Source organism: Narcine bancroftii, chromosome 12, assembly GCF_036971445.1.
Source record: "Narcine bancroftii isolate sNarBan1 chromosome 12, sNarBan1.hap1, whole genome shotgun sequence".
NCBI lineage: Eukaryota > Metazoa > Chordata > Chondrichthyes > Torpediniformes > Narcinidae > Narcine > Narcine bancroftii.
In genome coordinates this window covers 95,779,684-95,797,726 of record NC_091480.1, presented here as the reverse complement: position 1 = coordinate 95,797,726, position 18,043 = coordinate 95,779,684, and the positions used below count along the sequence as shown (strand labels likewise).

The window sequence follows — 18,043 nt, the reverse complement described above, 5'->3', positions numbered from 1 at the left end:
GGTCACATGTGCCCACGGTATCAATCTGCCTGTCTTGAGAACATTTCTTAATCTCAATCAGTATACCATATATATCGGTGTACAAGGCGACTAGGTGTATAAGACCTAGAGTTATACTCTTTGTACAAGACTACCCCCTAGTCTGGCACGTACCACTGAGAACTTACTGCCCCAATAGTCCTTTACCAACCATCCCACGGACCAGTAAAGTGACGCTGTCCAATAGTTTAGTCGGGGCGGATGGACACCACAGGGGAGCGCTGAGTTTTTGCTGTTCATCAACTGTTGCAAATGGCAACTGGCATATGCTGTTAGTTTTGTTTGCTGTGTTGTTAGTTTAAGGTATGTTAGACAGGTTTATAATATATTTTTATTGTTTTAATATAACATCACTATTAATTCAGCTTCCAAAACGCAAGTTTCAGTTGAAAAATATTTAGTTGTAGGACCACAGGAGTTATGCGAGTGTTTTATGCTATTATCCATCACCATGGAGGACCCTCTAAACCAGAGGATATTAAGGTGAGGATTTTATACTTTCCATATAAATAAAAATATATTTTGTATGCCAATATTTTATATTTATCAAGTATGCTTTATTTATAAATGAAGTATACTTTATACTTTCCTGATTTTGGGGTGTCATTTTTAAATCACGCAGACATATATTAAATACCCTCATTTCTTTCACATTGAGGGAACTTGTTCTAATTGATATTCCCTGCTCTGGAGAACAGTGTGAAATGTGAACTTCCGACATCACTGAAAGCACATTATGTTTGCAATTGCGCTGCATTCATTTAGTTAATTCAGCGTGCTGCAGATTGAGAGGTACTCATCATGATATGTTGCTTAAGGTTCGAAAGAACTGTAACAGACCTGGCATCCAGGAGCTTGGGATCCAGCGGGGGGTACATCGATCTCACCACATCATCCACCCTAACAGTGATCGGGAAAGGAAAGAGCTACATTAGTGGAAACTTTTAAGCCGGAAGAATTCTTACCATACAAAACGCAGTGAGCTCATTTAAACAATGATTATACAAAGACTTTATTTTAATGTTGGAATAGATAAATGATTTTGATTATCTTCACTTTGTCCTCTAGATACCAAGCAGTGGAAGCCATCCTGAAACTCCATTGTTTTCAAGATTCCTTTATTGTCAATATATGTAATATTACATGAAACTGCCAATTGAATAATAGGTATCCTTTAATATTTTTAGCTTGTGACTCAATGCTTTATTCACAGTTTTTGGGACAACTTTTAATGAATCTTTACAATTACCACGATATTTTCCGATGGAGAGCTTTACAATTTTGTAAAGATTAGCTCAGGTATGAACTCAAAGTATGATCAGAATCTGCCCCCATCATGGCTAACCTGAACTTGGGGATAACCTCCTTAATCCAATGCCAACCAGTAGAGCTGGGTCTTGTTGGTCTGAGAGTGGATAGCCAGGCTCTGTAACATTGTGCCCTTCCTACTGCCTCTTACTGAGACCATTGATGTAATCCATTCACCCACATCTCCTGCATTAATTCCCAGCTCTACCATGCAGCCTGATTAATTTTGGTAAGTGGAAAGTAAGTTTTAAAATGATTATGGGGGAACTGCCCGGCTCTTTCACTTGCATGAGCCTGAAGGTTAAAATTTACAAAACCTTTTTTAAAAAAATGCAAGCCTTTTCTTAATTATTGGCCATTGGAGTGAATGGTAGGCACTGGTGGTGTGAGGTGAGACAAGTCTCATTAATCTTAATGTGGAATGAAGTCGGGGAGGGCAACAAACTGGATTCAAGTACAGTAAGACCCCTGGTATCCAGCACCTATGGGGATTGGAGATGTTGGATGAGTGAATTTGCCAGTTGCTTGAGATTGAGTCTTGTATAGATTACATCTGCAGACTTTTAGATTGGCATCCTCACTGCTAAGGGAGGCCAATTTTAAACATTTGCAATTTTTACCTATTTATTTTCTCCAATTTTTGTTTTTGCTGGTTGCTTGAATTCCGGATAATGGGGATTTTACTGTATTTATAATTGTGAAAGGAAATATAGAGTGGAACCTGAGTTGCCTTATCCTAAGTTGGAGGGTTAAATGATTTTGTGGAATCGTACATCATGGATGCAGTCCATTCCACCGACCACTTCTTAATTGACCCCCAACCAACTTGGTCCATAGACCTCTCTGCCTCACTAATTCTGGTGTAAATTCCATTCCTGAGCCAGTTTCAATGACTCTTTTAGGCAGAGCAGTCCAGGTACTTAACCTCGAAGTAAAGAAGGCCCCCCCATTTCTCTAAATCTCTTCCTCTCACCTTATACCTACATGCTCTAGTTTTATTTATTTCTGACATGGGGAAAAGCTTCCTGCAGTCTATGTACCAATCTATCTTTTTAAATTAAAATTTTTAAATACAGGCCAATTCGGCCCCACAATCTGTGCCATCATATTACCCCTCATTAACCTACGCCCCAGTATGTTTTTGAATGGTGAGAGGAAACCAGAGCCCCCAGAGAAAACCCACAGACACGGGAGTATGTACAAACTCCTTACAGACAGCACGGGATTCGAACCCAGGTCCTGTCCCAACCACTGGGTCCGTAAAAGCATTACACTCACCACTATGCCAACCAAGCCGCCCTATCTACCAGTCATATTCTATATACCTCAATCTTGACACTTCCTTTGCTCCAGGAGAAAGTGATTTTGCTTCTCCAGCCTCTCCTTCTCACAGAACTGCTCCATCCCAACATCCTGCTGAATCTCCTCTGCAACCTCTCCAGAAGTGCCAGATCCTTCCTACACCTCAGTAACCAGAATGGCATGTAGCCCTCCAGCTGAGGTCCGATGAAGGTGTTATCAATTTGGAACATAGCCTTCCTGCTTTGTTATTCAATGCCCTGACCAATGAAGGCCAGTATTCTATTGTCTACCTGTTTTGCCACCTAAAACTCCTATGGCCTTCTATTCTAACTCTGAGGCACTTTGGTTCCACAATACTCCCAAGGTCAATCACGTTTCCTGAAGCCTTGTGGTTTTCAAAGCAGTAACAAGTCACAATCAATGCAATTTCCCAACTAATAACTCAGCGGACACACTCCTGGATCTAGAGGTGAAAGATAAATCATGTGGTTCTCAACCTTTCCCCCCCCCCCCCCACTCACATACCACTTTAAGTAATCCACAGAGCACCTATGCACTAACTCCATTTCCATCCCAAATGTTAATTCCTCTCAGTAACCAGGATTTATAAATCCATGACTTTGGGAATGTCAGCTCTATTTAATAATGCCTACTGATTGCTGGCATAGTCGGCCTCTGCAGGACAGCCCTCTCTCACCTTGGGCTAATCCTCTTTGCTACCACGATAATGTCGCTTAGTCTGGCTGGTGATTTGATCTTTGCGCCTGATCCCATCGTCATGGCAACAAGTTTCTCAGTTAGAGTATGGCATATCTGTAAAATGAAATATAAATCCATCAGGCTGCACAAATAATCATTATAATGTTACGAAGCAAAGTTTTCCTCAGATGTAATTGTGTAATTCTAACTGTAAGTGCTGTGTTATTCATTATTTCAAACTTGCAGCTCATGTCATTCTGGGACAACTTTTCTCAGTATCACTGGAATCAATGGGTTCTTTCACAGTCCTCCAACTCCTTTTCACACTGAGATTGCCTGAGATGCACGGACACCAGAAACATAAAGATCGATGAAAATTCTGCCTGGCCTGCATGCATCCTCGCTCTTCAATTGCCTGGTTTGCATACTTTCTCAGTTGGAACATGGACAATTCAATGCAGGAACAGGCCCTTTGGCCCATGTGGTCTATGCTAAACATAGAACAATAGCACATTACAGCACAGAAACTGGCCCTTCAGCCTTTCTAGTCTATGCTGAACTATTATTCTGCCTGGTCCCACTGACCCAGCACATAGCCCCACCCACCTCGCCCCGTACTCCTCCCATCCACGTACCCATCCAAATTCTTCTTAAATGTTAAAATTGAACCTGCATTCACTTCAGCTCATTCTACACTCCCACCACTCTCTGTGAAGAAGTTCCCCCTAAACTTTTCCCCTTTCACCCAGGTTTGTATCTCATCCATCTTCAGTGGAAAAAGCCTATCTACATTTACTCTGTCTATCCCCTCATAATTTTATATACCTCTATTAAATCTCCCTTCATTTTTCTATGCTCCAGTGAACAAAGTCCTAACCTGTTTAACATTTCCCTGTAATTTGATTCCTGATGACCGGACAACATCCTAGTAAATCTTCTCTGCACTCTTTAAATCTTATTGCTATCTTTTTTGTAGTTAGGTGACCAAAGCTGCACACAATACTCCAAATCTGGCCTCACGAATGTCTTATACAACTTTACCATAACATCCCAAATCCTATACAGGTACACCATCCCTTATCCGAAACCCTTGGAGGACAGTATGTTCCGAATTTCGGATTTTTATGGATTTCAGAACAAAGGCCAACTGCCCCAGATTTAAGCCCACCCGAATTATGCTGCCATGTCCACCCCCACCCCCTTCCAGTCGCTCTGCCGTCTCCCCCCTCGCTCACCCGAGTCGCCCTGCTGCCATCTCCCCCCTCACCCACCCGAGTCCCACTGTCGTCTCTCCCCCCCCCCCCCCTCGCCTGCCCGGGTCGCACTGCCATCTCTAAACTCCCCACCCCACCACCGCCGGTTTTTGGAGCTTTCTGGATTTTAGATGTCCTGTACTGTACTCAATACAGTATGCCAAAAGCCCTCTTTACATCCCTATCTACCTGATGTCCTAATTAAACTCAAACTTTTTTCCTTGCATCTGGCAGATATCCCTCCATCCATTTCATATACATATATGCCCATCCAGAAGCCTCTTAAATGACGCTAATTGCATCTGCAAAATTGCTCACAGGGTTGGAGCAACTGGTTCAACTTTCAAAATTCCATTTTTAAAGAAATGAACCTCAACTTTTTCATTCATTGTTCTCTCAATCCTGCAGCTGATTTCAAAAAAAACACGAAATGAAGAAGAATTGGAGTTTAGAGATCAACCCGGGCAGTTAGTTCCGAAAGGCGGAACTCACCACAAAAGAGGCTAGTGCATAAGTTAAAAGCTGAATGGATTGAGAAGTTACTTCTTCATGGAAAACCAGGAGTTGGAAATCAGGGGAAGACCGAGTATTGCCAAGAATGGATGTTGCAGCTTCTACTGGCAGGAGATTGTTGCCTTAATTGGGATTGTGGTGGGCATTAGGGATTGGGAATTTGGTGAGTGGATAGATGTGTAAGGATCACTGGCTATTGGGACAAGTGTTTAATGGGTAGACGGGAGAGTGGGTGAGGAACAGAAGTGTTTGCCTGACGTCCTGTTGGATTAGTGTTAGTAAAACCTTGGTGTCCAATCTCAGGGACTCTCTGAACAATATGGACTTCCCTTAAAATAGGACGCTGGACAGGAATTACATCACTGATGATGCGACCCAGAAATCAGAACAGACATGTATGTGCAATAGAGTCAGGAAGTGCCAGGCTGAAATATTGAAGAGATTTGAAATGAAAAACAAGTGGCCATTTTTGTATTTAACATCATGAAAATAATATTTTCAATTGCATTGTTGCTGGTAACATTTGAATTTCGAGCCTTAATTTATAAGGTTGCTAAAACATAAACAACAGATTATTTATGACCCTAAATTATTAATATAAATTTTGATGCTTCATTTTGCTTCCCAGTAAACACTAACTCAATTCTTACCTTGAGAATCTCAATGCAATGCGACACCAAACCCCTAGAAAAGATAAAGTCATATCAGTTGCACACATTCGTCTGTTGAAGTCGATCAAAACCCCCATATATCCTTTCAATCACTGCCACGTTCCCACACCTCTTCACATATTATGGAAGCGCGAGATGAAAACAGAATCAAGAGAATTCTGATGGTCAGTTTTCTCCATGAAACCTTAACTTCTGATTCTACTGGGAGGGTGGGCTGACTGCGCGGGTTAGGGTGAGGAACGTGGGTAGATTTGTGGTTTGAGCCGGGGTTGCAGTCTCAGTCAGGTTCCTGACACAAACAGGCTGAAATTTGTACGCTGAAACTTATTGTGCTGTTTAACCACAGCCTTTAAACTCACCAGGGTTCAGCTCATTACGTGGCAATTCTACCAGACACTGCACAATTTAAAAAGTGATATACAATTGTGTTGGAGTTTTAATAGGTGTGACATCAAATAGTCCAGAAGATCTGCTGGTCTGGCAACTCCAAAGTCCTGGTGCTGTCATTTTATCAGACTTTTACTACTGTGGCAACATAGAGCAATTACACCTTCACCTGAGAGGTAGATGTGATCTCTGCCGACACAGAGAGATCCTCTGAGAATGCAACATGCCATTCCCACTGCACTGGGCAGCTCTCCAACTTTTTGATTGTAATTTAAAAGCAGTCAGCCCACCTGGTCCTTGGTTACAATCCCTTGTACAAATAGGGATGAAGTGGGTGGTGGGGGGGTGGGGGGGGGGAACAAATATCTTTGGTCATTGTTCCTAGCTAATAATAAAAAAACACTCATTGGTTGTTCAGGCAACTAAATGCCTGAATTCTCTACACATACGAAGCATCTTCTATCCACTCTTCATTTTCCAGAATTGCCTCAATGTGAGGGTTTGTGATAACAACATCATCCAGTTCCAGTTCTGAGGGCTCACTCTGGGTCTCCATTGCTCCAATCAGGTCCACAGTTGGTCTGGTGGAAAAATAAAGCAGAAGGTAAGTCAGAAACTTCCAATACATCCTCAGCTATTGATCATGTCCTGAAAGCCCTGTGTATTCACTCCCTGCTTCAAGAAGTCCACCAACATATCAGTTCTAAGGAAAAGCTCGATGATGGTCCTAAATAACTATTGGCTGGTAGCTCTGACATCCACCATCATGAAGTGCTTTGAGATGTTGGCCATGGCTCACATCTCCAGCTCCCAGCTGGATTTAACACACTTTAATTTGCCTACTGCACCCCTCTGTGTCTCTGGAATACCTGCATGTCAAGTTCACCTATATCCAATTACTGTTCGTAGATTACAGCACTGCCTTCAATGCCATCATTCCCAGTAAATGCATTCCCAGTCTTGGAGACCATGGTCTTAGCACCTCTCTCTGTCACTGCTCCTTTACTTCCTGTCCAACAGACTGCAATCACTAAAGATGGAAAGCAACTCCTTCTCCATGGGCATTCTCAACACTGATGTTCTGGATATATTCTCAGCCTTCACAACCACAATTGTGTAGACAAGTACCTCTCTCAATATCAGAAGGACAAAGGAGATGATCATTGACCAGAGGAGGGGGTAGAGTCCATTATTCAATGGCCCTAAAGTGGAGACAATAGTTAGCTTCAAGTTCACTTCTAGTGACCTAACCTTGTCAACATGACAGTCAAAGAATTGCACCAAATGCCTCTACTGCCTGGAAGCTTTGCATATTCTCCATATCCCTGAACAACTTCTACTGATTCATCATCGAAAGCATCCCAGCTGGGTGCTCCACCTAGGAATGGAGGAAGCTGCAGTAAATGGTGAATGCAGCTCAGAACATCACACAAAAATCTTCTTCCCCATCCTGCTGCCCCATAAAAGCAGCCAACATGCTGAAGGACCCCCAACCACGTTCTCTTCTCTTTCTTCCCTCTGGGGACAAGGTTCAAGAGTAGGAAACTGTGCACCAATAGTTTTTCTCCTGAAGCCATCAGTCCTCTGAATGAACCTCGTAGTAGTGTCCTCGAGCTGCCCTGGCTTTATACCAAATAACCTTTCACTGCTACACTGCCCGCTGTAATATGCAGTATGCATATTCGAGGTGACTTGATGGACTGCTCATGTACCCATATATAATGCAACAATAGACAGAGACAACTGATTGGTGGCCAATGTTAACAGGGATGGGAAGGAAAATGCTATTTTGTGAGAGAAGGCAGCCATTTCATACTCCACTGTAGCTGTGGAGCTTTGCTCTTTTGCATGTAATTATCCATAATCAGTAAGGCAGCTTGGCAGACACACCTCCCTGATTGTTCACAGTCTAGTTCTCAGACCTTAAGTGGCCGCTGTTTGCATTACAATGAACGCTGAAATGCCAGTCGCCATGTTATGGTTGCATTCACAGGTGACCTCCACTCCCACGCTGTAAATGAGGAGCCATGAGTCATTTCAAAGCCCTGTGCCTCCATGGAGTCACCCGCAGCAGAATCCATGTGGTGCAGTTGGCAGCCACTGTTTCCTTGCCCACTGTGCCCCCTGCAGCCCATTTAATCCCAGGATTTGACCCTCTTATGTGCCTCTGCTCTGCCATCTGTGTAAATGAGCTGGTGGCAATGAAAGCGGACACTGAATACTGGTGCTTTTTCTTTCTCACTGTCCCTCATGTCAGAGGTGTGCATCTGGAGCTCAAGTTGCTAATAGTTTAGATTGGACGCTGGGTGGCTGTGGAGGCTGTGAGAGAGCTAGAGTGACTCTGGGGGCGGTGGGGGGGGGGGGGGGGGGCTCGCTGATGATAAATTTTCGTCTGCCCTACAGTAGATCAAAGATAATCTTGTGTAATATCACATTTATGTTTTATTACATGAGAATAAAAATAATCTTGAATGTTCTGGCCAGTTTCCACTTCACATCTATCTGGAATGTAAAGGGAAACAGGGGAGAAGTTGTACTACATGGAATTTTGGACTTGGGGCAAGATGCATCCTTACGCCATTTGAAGTTGATGATGGTGAGGAGATAAGTGAGTGGAGGGGGATGCAGGGATGTGAGGATGATTTTGGTCATAGATGTCCCAATCACAGTCTGTGCACTCATTGAGGAGGGAGGTGGGGCTGAGGCTATAGATCAGTGAGCCTGACATCAGTAGAAGGCAAGTTATTGAAAGATGTTCTTGGGGATCGGGCAGACAAACATTTGGATAGCCAGGAACTGATTAGGAATAGTCAAAATGGTTTTGTGCTCGGTTGGTTGAATTTAACAGAGTTTTTTGAGGAGGTTACCAGAAAAGTTGACGAAGGAAAGGCTGTTTTAGAAAGGATCTTTGACAATGTCCCACATGGGAGGTTAGTCAAAAGGTTCAGATGTTTAATCAGAAAAATGTGAGGTGCTTCATTTTGAAGGACAAACCAAGGTAGGACATACACAGTAAATGGTCGGGCACTGAAAAGTGTGGTAGAACAGAGGAATCTGGGAATACAGAATCAGCCTCGTAGTGGAAACGTTCATATTATAACCATCTTATGACATTATTATAAAAAAATACATAAAAATAGTAAGGCAGTGTCTTTGGTTCAGGAATCCTCTGGCAGAGGGGAAGAAGCTGTCCTTGTGTCGCTGAGTGCTTGTCTTTAAGCTCCTTTACCTTTTTCCCAATGGTAGCAGAGAGAAGAGAGCATGGCCTGGGTGGTGGGGGCGTTTAAGACACCGCCTCATGTAGATGTTCTTGATGGAGTGAGTCTGGTGCCTGTGATGTTGCAGGCCGAGTTAACAACCCTCTGGAGTTTATTCTTGTCCTGAGAGTTGGCACCTCCATACCAGACAGTGACGCAACCAGCCAGAATGCTCTCCACCGTACACCTGTAGAAGTTTACAAGAGTCTTTGGTGTCATACCAAATCTCCTCAGACGCTTCACAAAGTATAGCCGTTGGCGAGCCTTCTTTGTGCTTGCATCAACATGGAGGCTCCAGGACAGATCCTTGGGGATGTTGACACCCAGAAATTTGAAGTTCTTGACCCTCTCCACTACTGAGCCCTTGATGAGGACTGGGTCATTTTCCCCTACAGATACATAATTCTCCGAAATTGCTGTCACAGGTGGATAGGATTGTAAAGAGAGCTTTTGGCATCTTGGCCTTCATAAATCAAAGTATTGAGAACAGGAGTTGGGATGTTATAATAAAATTATGCAAGACATTGGTGAGGCCAAATTTGAAGTATCGTGTGCAGTTTTGGTCACCTAACTACAAGAAAGATATCAATAAGATTGAAAGGGTGCAGAGAAGATTTACTAGGATATTACCCGGACTTCAGGAACTGAGTTACAGGGAATGTTTAAACAGGTTAGAACTTTATTCCCTGGAACCTAGAAGAATGAGGGGAGATATTTAAAATTATGAGGGCACTTATATTAAGAGACTGTTGAAATTAGCCCTATTGAGACTGGACAAAACCCTGAGTATCTTTTGAAAGTAACCCAAGAACAATAGATTCTTATAAACTGCACTAATTGGTGCAGTTTATAAAACAGGGGCGTTCCTTATTTGAGCAAGTTTTCCTTTGGCCACAATTGATCATTTTCACTTGAATACTCTCCACTCAAAGAACTGCTCTACTATTTGACTTACTTTTTATGTTTCATTGTTTACATCAAGCATTTAAACCAACATTTGGCTAATACTTAATTCACTGACACCAAGCCTTGAGGTGTGATCCAACATGTAAACATCAGTTTGAGATATCACAATCTCTCTGTGCACAATATCAAGCATTTAATATAAAGATGGAGGGTCAGATTTTTCTTCTTAGGAGTGATTAATTGGGCCATTGGTCATTGTTATTTATTTAGCAAGATCTTCCTTGTCTAAATGCTCCCGACAGTGGAGATGAACATTTTTCTACTTTCAAGGTACACCCCCAGAAAGGCATATGACACCTTCATGCTGTAAGTGGGAGCTTAATGCCTGTCACTCATGGTCAATTCACACTAAGAAAATTCAGACAAATCGGATTGGTAGCAGCATTTCCAAGACCATCACACTGAATTCGGGGGACCCCCAGAGCCGCGTGCTTAGTCCTCTGCTGTTCTCTCTGCTGACCCGCGAATCTGGAGCTAAGCACAGCTCGAACCACATCATCAAGTTCGCTGATGACACGACCGTGGGGGGCCTGATCAGTAAGAATGAGGAGTCAGTGTACAGAGATGAGGGGCCGACACTAACAGACTGGTGTAGAGCCAACAACCTGCATCTGAATGTTAATTAAACACGTCGACTTCAGGAGGGGTCAGGGTGGATCATGTTCTGTTTGACCGTTGAGGTCGTCAAGCGTACGCACACTTGGCAGAGAATCTCACCTGGTCCCTTAACACCAACTCCATAGTCAAGAAACCCCAGCAGCGCCTCTACTTCTGCGAAGGTTGAAGAAAGTTCATCTCTCACCCTCCATTCTCACTACATTCTACAGAGAGTGTATTGAGTGTATCCTGTACAACTGCATCACTGCCTGGTTTGGAACCTGTACCTCCTCGGACCGCAAGATGCTGCAGAGGAGAGTGAAGTCAGTGGAAAACATCACTGGGGGCTCTCTTCCTACCGTGAAGGATGTCTACACCACTCGATGCAGGCAATAGGCAATAAACATTGAGAAGAACCCCGCACACCCCTCATGTAAACTGTTCTCCCTTCCCCTCATGTAAACTGTTCTCCCTTCTGCCACCTGGTAGGAGGTACCGCAGCACTCGAGCCCTTACATCCAGAGTGGGAAATAGGTTTTCCCCCCCAAGCCATCAGACTTCTGAATTCCCAGAACATTTGTGGACTTTTACTATATATGTCTTAACTTCTTTTCCAACTTATATTTATGTAACTATTCTCCATGATCCTGGAGAAATACTATCTCATCTTTACTGTGTGAGCATGGTATAAACAATAAATAAAGGTGACTTGACTTGGATTGGACCTATGAGCTCTCAGACAATGGCACAATCTCATGACTGCAATCTCATTCTGGTGCCATGGATAGAGTCTTTCACCCACTTGGGAGATATCTCCACATGCTCCAAAGTCAACCAACCTGCTTTAAATGCCGTTAGTGGCACATGGGTTCTAGAATTATGCTATTCACTGCAACAATGAAACCACGGTATACATCAACTTAATTGTCTTTTGCAAACTGGCAGGTTTTCTTACCACAAACATGCATTCAGCACAGCACATAATTAAGTATTAAAGTTAATTGAGCAATTTCAAAATGGACCATGTTTTCTACCACTTACTTTGAGTTGAACTGATGCAATAGGTTGTTAGGCTGGCAATAGCGATGTCTACAGACGGCCACAAGAGCCGCGAATGATGCCAAAAATATTGTTGCAAGGACCCCAATTGCGACTATAACCACCGTCTCCATGGCAACAACACACCATACGTTTTATGTTGGATGATCCCCTGAAATTCTATTGCTGTCCTTTATAGCTTCATTTTATCTGAAACAGGAGTATTAAAAAAAACACTTAATTGACTTTGCTGTTAAGTATCTCATCGATATTAAGTAAAGATTTGTACAATGCACTAGCAAAGATGTAGTCTGAATTTTCTTCATGTGAATTGACCATTGAGATGTGACCTTAAGTGTCAGGCTCTAAGTTCCTACTCACAGCCATGAAGGGGTCATCTGCCTTTCGACATGTTAATCTGGAGGTGAAAGTCAAGAAAGGTTCATCTCCACCGTCGGCAGCATTTTGACAAAGATCTTGCTTTAAAAAAAAATGTGACCCAATTAATCACTCCGAAGAAGAAAAAGCTGACCCTTTATTGTCAGAATTAGATACAGGTGCAAGTGATTTATTCTGGTTATTGAGTCAAGGATAACCAAGCAAAATCATTTGTGCGTCTGAAAACAGCAAAGGTGCAATTCTCACCATTCAGAAATGTGTCTGAGCTCCAGGTTAAATTCTAACTCAGTGTGAAAAGTGGGCTCAGTTGTCACATTAAGAAGAATTTGGACAGGTACATGGATGGGAGAGCTATGGAGGGCTATGGTTCAGCACAGACAAGAAGGGCCAAAGGAGCCTGTTTCTGTGCTCCAGTGTTCTATGATAAGAAGCCCTTGTTTTTGCTGACTGAGTGTGTGGAGAAGGAGGCAGGGGTCCTTGTCACAACATCCTCAGCAGCCATGTAAAAAAGGACTCTCTGCTCTATGGGCACATGCACAGACAGTTCGGCTGGAAGATCATCAACTCAGTGGAAGACGCCCTTTGATCTGCCTAAACAGTTAAGTAAAAGGGAGGGAATGTAGCCCACTGGCATACTCCAGGAGTACATGCGGTGAGGCTTGGCACAGCCAACGCAAAGGGCTTGTGCAGAAGAATCTTAGTCCAGAGCCTTTCTGCTACCAGGCATTGAGGGGGAAATGACCCTGGGAAGGCCACATTAGTGGTAATAAATGATTAAAGGTACAATTTATAACAACAGAATCTAGAGATGAACATGTTACTATAAATGTGAAAAGAATTCCTCTGCTTTCCTCTGTGGATATATATGACATTGCAATCCCCTCATAATTTTAAATACCTTTATCAAATCTCCCCTCATTCTTCTAGACTCCAGGGAACAAAGTCCTAACCTTTTCCTGTATCTCAGTTCCTGAAGTGCAGGCAACAGCCCAGCAAATTTTCTCTGATCTCCTTCAATCTTATTGATACCTTTCCTGTAGTGAAGTGACCAAAACTACACACAATATTCCAAATTTGGCTTCATTAACATTTTATAAATCTTTACAGTAACATCCCAACTCCTGTAGTCAATACTTTGATTTATGAAGGTTAATATGCCAAAAAGCTCTCTTTACAACCCTATCTACCTGTGGAGCCACTTTCAGGGAATTGTCTATCTATATTCCCAGAACTCTGTTCTACCACAGTCCTCAGTGCCCCTCCATTTACTGTGTATGTCCTTTCTTGGTTTTTCCTGCCAAAATGCCAACGCCTCATCTTTCTCAAAAACTAGAGAGATAACCTCAGTTGTTTTGTTGTAATGGGAAGTTCTTTACATACTTTGTTTAGAGTGAAAATAATATGTTCATCAACTTGGGTCATGATGAAAGATTTCAATAAAATCTGCTGTCCAAAGTTTGCTATACATAGCTCCTAGTGAATATTGACAGGGTCTAGAAGATGCAGAGAATTATTAGTCATGGCACGGTTAACAGCACCAAGCAGCTCCCGTGGACCAGATGAACAGTGGGATTCAATTGCCCATCATCTCTGAACATGTGATATACAACCACATGACTGATGTGGGGAATAGTATTTTCATCTTTGCTTGTGAGGCTCCTTCCAAGTCTCTGGAATACTGCAATTCCATCTTCGTGATTCAAGATTCCTTTATCGTTATATAATAAAACACAAAATTGCCTTTAGTCTGCTATAAGGCAGACAGAGATTCATCATCAACAGAAATTTCCAAATCCCCTTTTCAGTCAGATAAAGGGAGTCTCCCCAGAGTCACTGGGTGTCGGTGGATTCACCTCCAGCCCTCCTACAGCCTCACAGCCTTTAGACCAAACCATTGCCAACTCAAGCTCCAGATCCAAACCTCCAACATGATCAGGAAGACTTCAGCATCCTCAGCCCTCTCTCTCTCTCTCTCGCTTCCCAGTTTCAGTACCTGGTACCCCTTCAGCGAGTCTCCAGCAGTCCCTGCCCACAGTCGCCAGCGGCCCGCAGCCTACCTGGGTTCCTTGCCTCGAGTCACCAACACCTCGCCACGTGTATGTTCTTCAGCTTGGTCTTCCACCAAAGTCACCATCTCGTTAGCCGTCTTGTCCTCTGCTTCCCTGGAGTCTACAACCCCTCAAGGCTGCTACCGAACGCAGGAATTGCCATCTTGGGCCCAGACTCCGCAGTCGCAGGATTTTAAAATAAACCACTGTTGGCTCCTTTATCAGCCTGTTTAAAGCCTGTATGGAGCCATCGGCAGGCGGCAGAACCCTGCGGAGAAGCATTGTTTCTCCTCTCCCTGCTCTCCGCGGGTCCGCACCAGCCACAGCGCTGCCTTTCTTTTCCCTCTCACGCACATCAATCCTCCTTAATTGTCTCCGGCAGTCTACACGACATATTCTTGAACTTCCATCACTCCATTCTCTTACTTAGTACATAAGAAATAGCAGCTAGTGTAGGCCCTCTGACAGATCAAGCCCATTCAATAAGATCATGTGTGACTGATCTTAGCTGTGGACTTGGCTCCATTTTCCCTCCTGTTCCCCACATCCGTTATTCTTCAACAACCATAATCAGGCAGCCTCAACTGCTTCCTTGAGCAGAGAATTCCACTGACTCACTACACTTCAGAAGCAGTGGTTTCTTTAATCTCTGAATTAGAATTGCACTCTGTCTCGGCTTTTCTCTCCTAAACATACATTCATTGCGACGTGATGTAAAATTTTGTTTCACTGGGGCACGTTGTTGCATCAGGATTGTCATAGGTGATTGGGTTTCTGTTACTGCAGAACCCTTGTAATGTGCACTGCTTCTTTTTTTTTAAATTTTATTTAGGAATTTTACAAAACCAAAAAAAAAATACAAAGTAATCTAAAGCACCCCCCCCCCCCACCCTCTACAGCCCTCCCCCCTTCGGAGCTGACTTTTTAGAAAAAAAGCACAACATCGAACCATGACAGGTTGCTGTGCAGTGTGCCATCCTTTTACATCTCTCATCCCATATAAAACTTCATCTAAACCCATATGTTCCAAGTACAAACTCCACATCTTAAATAAGAGAGAGTAATTATTTTGTAAATTATACGCTATTTTCTCTAAATAAATACATGACTGAATGTCATTGTGCCATCTTTGTATGTTCAATTCGACATCACTTTTCCAAGTTACAGCTATATTTCTGGCCACCGCCAAACCTAACCGAATAAATGCAATTTGAGGTTTCTCCAAACGTAAATTTGCTGTAATTGTATTCATGTATCCCAATAAACATACCCATGGATCCACATATAAATCTATTTGGGATCAATCTCGCAAAAAATTGACGACTTTTTCCCAAAAGGGTTTAATCTTTCTACGTTCCCAAACCGAATGTGATCGGCACATCTCGAACACAAATCTGACCCACGTGTGCACTGCTTCTGAAATCTCTTCTTAACAGCTTCAAAAGTGTAGATTTCTCACACCATGAATTGACAAGGAGATATGATTTCAAAGGACCCTCTGTTCCATTGTTGTATTGCTGACTGCATCTGATATTTTTGAGGATGTTGCCAGGATCCAGGGCTTGAGGGGTGATCTCATGGAGGTGAACAAAATCAGAGTCTTTTGCCCAGAGTAGGGGGATGGGTAACCAGAGGACATCATTTTAAAATGAACCTGAGAGGGTGTATAGAAGGGGCTGCTGGAGAAGGTGGGGTTGAAGCAGGTGCTATTGTAATGTTTAAGAACAAAGTGTACATGGGTAGGATGGGTTTAGACCAGTGGTTTTCAACCTTTTTCTTTCCACTCACATACCACTTTAAGTATTCCCTATGCTTTGGGTGCTCTGTGATGAGGAAGGGATTGCTCAAGGTGATGTGTGGGTGAAAGAAAAGGGTTGAAAACCACTGTTTTAATTGTACCTAATTGACTTGTTTTGTGCACGGTTTCATAGCTCCAAAGGAAACGGACCAATGACAATACCTGAGAAACACCTTCTTCCCACAGAACTTTGAATAAAATTGCATGCTCTAAACATCCAAGACTAATGTGTGTGTGTGTGTGTGTGTGTGTGTGTGTGTGTTTTATCTGTTTGTCTGTATGTTTGGCATCAAGGACCGGAGAACGCTGTTTCGTCAGGCTGTACTTGTACAATCAGATGACAATAAATGAATTTGAGAACATTTATCTCTAGTTCATATAATCTCATAGGATACAGCAAATGGTGAACATTCACAATACACTCAGTTAATTTATTATGTTTAATCAGAAACCATTGTAAATGTACAAAGGTCAGTTTTAAACACATTCATACCAAGATTTTGCAGAACTTTATCTGATTTGTTCTATGTATCGATCTGTTAAGAGAGTTGAATAGAAAACATTTCCTTAGGCTCAAGCTCTGCTTTATCACAGATTTTACTGCTTTAGTTGTTCACCATTTCACTGCACCAAATTTGAAACGGCAAAACTTCCACATTTACAGCATTAAGGAGTTACTCTGTAAACTCCTGTCTTACATCCTGTTCATCTGACAAGTTTTTCGATTGAATCTTGGAAGTGTTCCAAAGTGAGCATCTATCCTGGGTACACAAAAAGAGTTCACCCTTTCAGGACTATTTCACAGTGCAGAGTTCGCATTATTCTTTGACAGAAGTTACTTCACTTTAAATTGAGAAAATGGATAAAGAATCTTTTGACTATTTAGCAGTGAAATAGCATTTTGTGATTGGTTTTGCTTCTAAAACCACTTTAGAAATAAAGGCACAGTAACTTAAAATTTAATTGACAAAATAAAAGTGGGGGAAAGATGGGAGAAACATTTTGGTTTACGAATGGAGTTATTGTGATCAACTCCACACTGACCGACAAGTATACATTTATATTAATTCATTTTTATTCTCCCCATATTCCCCTTGATGATCCTACTCACCTACACAGTAGTTGCAATTTACGGTGTCCAGTTTACATTATAACGTGCACTTCCTTTGAATGGGGGAGGAAACCACTACTGGAGGGAAACTCACAAGGAGGGGTCAGGCCCGAAGTACAGGTAGATGGCAACTTACAGTGGGGTTCGGTTCCAGGACTACCATCGTAAGCCGAAAATATCGTAAGTCATAAAAGCGTGAGAACAGGTTGAAAAAATGCAAGAACAGTGTCACTATGGAGCCATCGTAATTTTGAAAATTTGCATGTCGGACCATTGTAAGTAGGGGTCTTTATTCCTATTGATGCTGCGAGACCTGCTAAGTTACTGCAGCTCTTTTGTGCATTGCTGATCACAGCATCTACAAGTTTTCTAATTTAACTCTCTCCAAGAACCAACACTGGCACAGCAGGTTGGTTTGACCATGCTTTACAGCAGGAGACTGCAAGGGACATTGTGAACAGAGCTACATAAATTTATTGTTGTCTAAGTCTAAGCAACTGTAATGGAAGATTTAAACCATGTTTTTTTACTTTTGCACCCTTTGCTTCTACAAGGCTGAGAACCTGCTTGTTTTTTAGACTCAGCAGACATAAGCTAAATTCCACCGAGGGGCCAGAGATGCAGTTATCTGACGAAAGGACATCTGTGTACCAAGAA

General features: G+C 42.6%; 2 protein-coding genes across 6 annotated transcripts in view; one reads left to right on the top strand and one right to left on the bottom strand.

Moving 5' to 3' along the window:
- Positions 1 to 1,200, top strand: part of LOC138746697 (supervillin-like) — a 209,926-nt gene extending 208,726 nt beyond the window's left edge. Inside the window, exons 36-37 of the transcript XR_011347043.1 lie at positions 858 to 1,017; positions 1,108 to 1,200. The gene's annotated coding sequence lies outside the window, so the exon portion shown is untranslated. The remainder of the gene's footprint in view (positions 1 to 857; positions 1,018 to 1,107) is intronic.
- tmem98 (transmembrane protein 98) overlaps positions 1 to 18,043 on the bottom strand; it is a 34,711-nt gene that overhangs the window by 3,264 nt on the left and 13,404 nt on the right. For 3 of the 5 annotated variants that reach the window (XM_069905015.1, XM_069905014.1, XM_069905013.1), the window contains exons 2-6: positions 12,034 to 12,240; positions 6,622 to 6,753; positions 5,765 to 5,798; positions 3,347 to 3,462; positions 880 to 939 (exon numbers count right to left, since the gene is read on the bottom strand). In XM_069905015.1, coding sequence (XP_069761116.1) covers positions 880 to 939; positions 3,347 to 3,462; positions 5,765 to 5,798; positions 6,622 to 6,753; positions 12,034 to 12,164 — 473 coding nt within the window. In that variant the 5' untranslated portion in view covers positions 12,165 to 12,240. The remainder of the gene's footprint in view (positions 1 to 879; positions 940 to 3,346; positions 3,463 to 5,764; positions 5,799 to 6,621; positions 6,754 to 12,033; positions 12,241 to 18,043) is intronic. The other 2 variants (XM_069905016.1, XM_069905017.1) reach the window with 1 other exon arrangement.